The 7,317-nt window shown below is 51.9% G+C and overlaps 1 protein-coding gene across 1 annotated transcript; it reads left to right on the top strand.

Moving 5' to 3' along the window:
• Positions 1 to 1,312: 1,312 nt before the first annotated feature.
• CH25H (cholesterol 25-hydroxylase) lies at positions 1,313 to 6,309 on the top strand. Its single transcript, XM_045437180.1, has one exon. It carries the CDS (start codon positions 2,744 to 2,746, stop codon positions 3,557 to 3,559), a length of 816 nt encoding a protein of 271 aa, XP_045293136.1. The 5' UTR covers positions 1,313 to 2,743; the 3' UTR covers positions 3,560 to 6,309.
• Positions 6,310 to 7,317: the final 1,008 nt, after the last annotated feature.

Genomic DNA, 7,317 nt, shown 5'->3' with positions numbered 1-7,317 from the left:
TCTGTATCATATGTATATATGCACACATCCTACATATTGCTGTATTTCTAGGTCGATATATTTATCTGTGTTTCTGTTGTGCTGATTCTCTCCTCCCAATATATGGCTTTCTGTCTCTCATTTCTCTTTATGTGGTTTTTTGTGAACTTAATTGTAAACTTCCTCAGTTCCTCTTTAGGTGAAGTGTGGAGTACAAATTTAAAATATCAAGTGTCTTACTTTGTTCGCGGTGTGGCGGGCACTCTTGCTTTTGCTTCTGTAAGGCTGGGATGGTTGTAGCATGATTCTTCCTGGCGGGGAGCCCAGCCCTTCTAAGGACTGGATGAAGTCACTTCAAGTGAAACACTTAGCTAATGCCTGGCAGACATTATATTATGGTTGTTTTCCCATTTTAATGCTTCAAATAACCTCATGAGATGGCTACTATTATTTTCCTTTGGCGGGGGGGGGGGTGGGGAGCGGGGTGGATAGGGATGGGTGGGGGGTGTGGATTAGAAAATGCAAAGCTTTAATGTTTATAGCAGCACTCTCAACAATAGCCAAATTATGGAAAGTGCCTAAATGTCCATCAACTGATGAAGGGATAAAGAAATTGTGGTTTATATACACAATGGAGTACTACGTGGCAATGAGAAAGAATGAAATATGGCCCTTTGTAGCAACATGGATGGAACTGGAGAGTGTTATGCTAAGTGAAATAAGCTATACAGAGAAAGACAGATACCATATGGTTTCACTCTTATGTGGATCCTGAGAAACTTAACAGAAACCCCTGGGGGAGGGGAAGGAAAAAAAAAAAAAAAAAAAAAGAGGTTAGAGTAGGAGAGAGCCAAAGCATAAGAGACTTAAAAACTGAGAACAAACTGAGGGTTGATGGGGAGGGTGGGTGATGGGCATTGAGGAGGGCACTTTTTGGGATGAGCACTGGGTGTTGTATGGAAACCAATTTGACAATAAATTTCATATATTGGAAAAAAGAAAAAGAAAATGCAAAGCTTTGGGGGCTCTGGGGTGGTTCAGTGGGTTAAGTCTCTGACTCTTGATTCTGCTATGGTCAGGATCTCCCACTTTGTGAGTTTGAGTCCCGCATGGGGCTCTACACTGGTGGTGTGGATTTTTCCTGTTTTCCCGTGGATTCACACTGTTTGGGATTTTTTCTTTCTCTCCCTCTAAATAAGTAAATGAAAGAGAGAAAGAAAGGAAGGAAGGAAGAGAGAGAAAGAAAGAAAGAGAGAGAGAAAGAGAGAGAGAAAGAGAAAGAGAGAAAGAGAAAGAGAGAGAGAGAAAGAGAAAGAGAGAGAGAGAAAGAGAAAGAGAGAGAGAGACAGAGAGAAAGAGAGAGAGAAAAAAAGAAAAGAAAAGAAAAAAGAAAAGAAAAGAAATGTAAAACTTGGGGAGGGAAGCGCCGGTCCCAACCTCATGGACCCTAGAAGAGGCAAAGCTAGCATTAGTTAGGAGTGGTCCCGCCTTCAAAGTGTTGGTCCCGAACTTCTGTCCTTTAGGGGTCTCGTGTGTCGCGCGCCGGCCACCCCGGGCAAGGCGGAGGTGGTCTCCTACGCAGGTCCCCCGGTGGCCCCAGAGCTCTCCGGGTGCCGACCCCCTCCCGCTCCGTCCCCGGCCTGCCCACCCGGTGGCCCGCCGACAGCCGCGGGGGTGGGGCCGGCCTCTGGGCGCCCGGGCCGGTCCGCGGAGCCCGGGTTGAGGTCGAGCGGCGGGTTGGAGGCGCGGAGGCCGCGGAGAGGACAGGGCAGGTGCGGCCTCATCCGCTGCCCCCACAGCCTCCCGCGGAGTCAGGTGCGCGCAAGAGTCAGCAACGCGGGTGGTTCGCTGCTTTCCTACCTCCATCCCGCGGCGAGACCTAGCGGCTTTTTAGCCAGATCTGGGCACGCGTCCCCTGCGCTGTCGCCGCGCCTCCCCGTCCGGGTCGCGGGTCTGAGCCCCGCGCGCGCCGCGGAGAAACGATCCGCCGCCGGGAGTCCGCGCGCAGTGGGGTCGGGAGCTTGCGGCCAGCGTGGGGGAGAGCCCCTCTCTCGGAGACTCTGGGACCGGGGAGGTTCTGGTCCCGCCCGCAGGGCGCCCTGACTTCTTGCGCTGGTGGCCGCTGCGCGCGCCCGGGGACTCCGCGGTTCCCAGCGACAGGTTACTCTGCTGCTTCGCGGCGCGTTAGACCGACGGGAGGCGTGCAGACGGAAAGGACCCGACATACAGAAGCTACGTCGCTTTAAAACGTTTTTTTTTTTTTAAAGATACAATGATACTTCGCTTCTTGATGAAAGCACGCTTCTTGATGAAAGCACGCAGACGCAATTCTCTGTATGCATTTAAAAAATGCAGATAATTCTGCACTGATTGCAAAGGCGCTCTTTATCGTGGTGACGGAAATAGTCCTTATCTCGTCCGGGGGTCACGACGACACGGAGGAATTAAGTGGTATGGTGTGTAAATTGTTGATCAGTTGAAAAAAAAAAATCGGCACATAAACGTGCACGCATGCGAAAAGTTATTCAGGAGCACTGCGCACCGCGCACGTAAGGGGGCCGAGCGGCGGGAGACGCGCGTCCGGACCGCTAAAGCGCGGCTCGGCGCAATTCTTTCTGCGGAGGGCCCGGCGCGGCGGGGCGAGCGGGCGCGAGGGCGGCTGACGTCACCGGGGGCGGCTGACGTCACCGGGGGCGGGGCCGCGGCCGCCGACAAAAGGCGGCGGGCGACGCGAGCCGTCGCAGCTGCCGGGCACGGCCTCGCCATGAGCGGCGGCAACGCGTCCGACGAACTCCGCGTCCTGTGTAGCCCCGACCCGCTGTTTCTGCAGCCGCTCTGGGACGGCCTGCGGGCCCGGGAGGCGCTCCTGCAGTCGCCCTTCTTCCCGGCCGTCTTCTCCATCGGCACCTACCTGGGCTGCTGCCTGCCGTTCGTGCTGCTGGACGCGCTGTGCCCCTGGGTGCCCGCGCTGCGGCGCTACAAGATCCACCCGGACTTCGCGCCGTCGGCGCGGCAGCTGCTGCCCTGCCTGGCGCAGACCCTCTACCAGCACGCCGTGTTCGTGTTCCCCGTGACGCTGCTGGACTGGGCCCGCGGCCCGGCCCCCGTGCCCCCCGAAGCCCCCGAGCTGCTGCAGCTGGCGCGCCACGTCGGCTGCTGCCTGCTGCTCTTCGACGCCGAGTTCTTCGCGTGGCACGTGCTGCACCACCGGGTGCCCTGGCTGTACCGCACGTTCCACAAGGTGCACCACCAGAACGCGGCGTCGTTCGCGCTGGCCACGCAGTACATGAGCGTCTGGGAGCTGTTCTCCCTGGGCTTCTTCCACCTGCTGAACGTCACGCTGCTCGAGTGCCACCCGCTCACCGTGCTGGTTTTCCACGTGCTCAACATCTGGCTGTCGGTGGAGGACCACTCGGGCTACGACTTCCCCTGGTCCACGCACAGACTCGTGCCCTTTGGCTGCTACGGCGGCGTGGAGCACCACGACCTGCACCACTCGCAGTTCAACTGCAACTTCGCCCCCTACTTCACGCACTGGGACAAGCTGCTGGGGACCTTCCGGTCCCCGCACGCCAAGTGAGGCGCGCGCCCCCCGGCGGGCGCGGCGGGGTGGGTGCCCCTCGCACCCGGGACTGCTGGGCGCTTCGCACTCGAATCAGGACAGACACACCCGAGCCTTTGTGTTGTTCTGTTTTTGTAAGTAATTTATTACCTGATGGAGATTTGTGGGTAAAATCTGATGTATTTTCACAGCCTGACCAAGTAATTTATATCGTTTTTGCGTATTGAGGATTGTACTCGGAGTCTAATTCTAGCTCACTAAAGTAGCGTTGGTTCCTGGATATGTATATATGAGATATGTATATCACTGGTGTATTTAAATCATCTCTAAAACGTTTGTTTGTAGGACAAGGACTTTCTTATTTTTCAAAGTGTCACAGAAATAGGCTAAAAGAACATATTTTTATGGAAAATGTGAACAGTGAAACATTCCTGCTGGACAGTGATCACAGTTATTGTACTTTTCCCCAATTTTTTCATATAACTGTATATTTATATTGAATGAAATGTTATTTGTGCTTTAAAAGTGAAAAAAAAAAAAAACCCAACCTAAATCAAACAAATACTGGATGCTGTTTTTCTGGCATTTTGACTGATAAATACCAAAATTGGAAGAGGGGGCTGGGGCAGGAGGTGTCCTTCAGAGTCTGCATCAGCCATAGAACGAGAGGAATCTGGTGGGGGGTTTTTTGGGGGGATTGTAGGAGAGACAGTGGGGAGAAGGGGTCAGTCTGTTTTGCTCTAGTAACTTCACAGCGCGGGGGGGGGGCACTATTGTTCTGGATGCTTTTCAGTTTTTCAGCTGATTTCTACATAACAAGCAAATCAAAGAATTACCTTCTAAAGTTTTAGAGAGATTAACACTGTTCGACCATTTGATTATTTGGAGGAGAGTGGTGCTGGGTGGGTGTGCCTTGCTTTGCAAAACTAGTGAGTGAGGTGTGTGCATTAGAAGGGTGCAAAGGTACAGAAAGAGATTCTGAGAAGCCCTCCTCTTCAGGAAGCCATCTGGTGTAAATGGCCATCACACACATAGCGTCTGAAATTGGGGATTTTTGCATACTCCCTTTCCTTAAGTAAAGACCTGCATGCAGATTGCATATCCCTTTCTCAAAGAGAGAAAAAGGGAAATTTGGCCCCAGGTCCCTGGTTCCTCATCTGTAAAGGGAGATGGCGTTCCAGATGTTCTCACAGATTACCGTGAGATCACAGTGACAGTAAATGTCCCTGTTACTGGCCACACACCTGTTACCCATCAGTACCCGAATTGGTTTCATGTTATCTTTGGATCAGAGTTAAATAGGGTAAAATAAAACACCAAGGCAGTTTAGACAGAAAGGTCTAAAGAGTGGCAACTTTGTATGTAGTTCTAGGCTCATTATGTATGAACCAAGCTGTCTCCTTTAAAAGTGAAACGTTCTTCTCAAGACCCGGTATCCAAAGCCTGCCGGATGAGACCTCCTGAGAAGTAGGTTCAGGCTCTCCCAATCTTTGGCAAGATGAAATCAGAATGCCCGGATGTTCTGCTGATTTCCACCCCACTCCCAATATGTGCACTCTTTTGGTTTCTTCACCAAAGCTACCTCCTCTGTCCGCAGCAGAAGGTCCATGCCGGGTCCCAAAGATTATATTGATATATGAAAGTGGGGTCGCCCCCGATTTGCCTGCGCATCTTGGATCAGGACAGTGTATCACAGCTCACTCAGAGGATTTTTTAAACGTCTCGTGTCGCCTCACTGTATAAGGGAATGTTGCATCTTGGGGAAACTTGTACCCACGGAAGTTATTTGGGTTTAGAAACACTTTCCCTAAATTGATGTTTTAATGCATTGGAAGGTGAAGTAGGGGAGCGGAGAGGATGAGCAGGTTTTCAGATAGTTTGAGAGCCTAATGATAATAATCCTAGGGAAGTCGTTCACATCTGCATGGCCTTTTCGTGCATCTCCCCACTGGTTCCTTACACTTCGAGGGAGATAGGACGGTTGCTCTGATTATTGTGATTACTCCCACCCCGTATCGGGGATGGAGAACTGGTACCTCCATGGAGAACTGGTTCCCCACAGGGGAAGCGACGAATGCCCGATTATAAAGCACGAGGAGCTAGAGCCATTCCTTGAACTCTGCTCTTCTGATGCCTGTGGTGCTCTCCACGGCTCCTGGGGAGACAGAAACCCTGCAACTCCACCAGATGGTCTCTCTCTGCTATTCCTCCTCGGCCACCTCCTCTCGAGCAGAATTCCCCCGCCTGGCCCCCTGCTTCGCTTGGACATCCCTGGATTCAAAGCCAGGGAGAGCGGGCGAGGCCAGCCTAAACCGGACCTGAGTCAAGGGCTCTGTTTTCTGTACCCCCCACCACGTATCAGCAAGAGCACACACAGGGCAGCAAGACTACCCTGAGGGGAGGCTTGACTCTGGGACTCACTAGCTGAGTGATGGTGGACAGATAACTTGACCTGTCTTTGCCTTGGCTTCCTCATCTGTGAAATGTGGATCATCACAGAGCCTGCCTCACGGGGCTTCTGGGTTATCCCTGCGTGTGCAGGGGTAGGAGGGCTGGAGGTCACGGACCCTTGGTTTGCTGCCGGGGACGCTTCACGATGTGAGCGCTGAGACGGCCGGGCAGGGACAGGGATCTCCCGTCCACACACCTGAGCTCTCCCACCGCACAAGGGACCAAATCAAGCAAGCCCAGGTTTTGATCCTGCCTTTCCCTGGAAGCTGATTCTCTTGACCTCCTTTCAAGGCTAAAAGACTTGGAAAGAGACAGAAGTCTGTGTTTGTCTGGTTCTACTTCCTTACCTCTGAGTCATGCAGCCCCCACCTCTTCCAGAAGCGTCCACACCCGGCTCCCTGCTCCCTTCCCAATGATCAAATCTAGTGACTTCTTCCTCTTGGGTTTTCATCTTTCCAGCATTTTTTTTTCTTTTCAAAGGGTATTTGTTTTTGCTAACCCGCCTCTTCTTAGAATGATTTTAGTGAGGTTTCTCCAAACTGCTTTCCTTCCTAATTCTCTAGCTTCCTTCAGGGGGCCCACACTTTTCTCAGCTGGGAGGCAAGCCCCCAGGTGATGCTCTTCTTGTTGGAAAGTATCTGTTCTGCCTGCGACGAATGTCCTTCGTGCCAGCTTCTACCGCACTCTCCAAATCTCTGCTCTCATTGCATTCTGAAACACACACACAACATCTAATAACTGCATGTGCATATACACACTATGTGTATGGCCATACACAGACCATAGGTCCGCCCGCTATTATATGTCCACAGGCATGCATTTGTACACATACAACACACCCCATATGAATATACACATACACACACAGACTCATATACATGTATGCACGGACATATATGCATTACATATGCACATTATACACACACACACACACACACACACACACAGTAGAGGTATGTACTCCCTCCTTTCTCCCTCCACACACACACACACACACACACACACACACACACACACACACTATACATAATCCCATTTCTGTCTTGCTTACCATTTATTTTTGCCCCTAGTACTATTCTCCTCCTTGATATATACCGGTTCGGTGTTGCATGAATCCTGGAAGCAGTAGACACAGCTTTGCTGTTAGCCCTGTCTTCCTTCCTCCATTCCATCCCTCACTAGTCCATCCCGGCTTCCTCACTAAGGTCATGCTCACGACTCATAATCTCTGTCCTACGACAGGTCACAGTCTGCTGAGAGAGACAATCGGGCCAGGAAATGCATCCAGTGTGATGCAGTCCGTGCCCCGATGGTGGGAAAATGGA

The sequence above is a fragment of the Leopardus geoffroyi genome, chromosome D2, assembly GCF_018350155.1.
Source record: "Leopardus geoffroyi isolate Oge1 chromosome D2, O.geoffroyi_Oge1_pat1.0, whole genome shotgun sequence".
Classification (NCBI taxonomy): Eukaryota; Metazoa; Chordata; class Mammalia; order Carnivora; family Felidae; genus Leopardus; species Leopardus geoffroyi.
This window is presented reverse-complemented; position numbering and strand designations above follow the sequence as displayed.

What these genes read in the sequence shown, in the direction of transcription:
- CH25H (XM_045437180.1), top strand. Translation starts at nt 2,744, where the DNA reads ATGAGCGGCGGCAACGCGTCCGACGAACTCCGCGTCCTGTGTAGCCCC.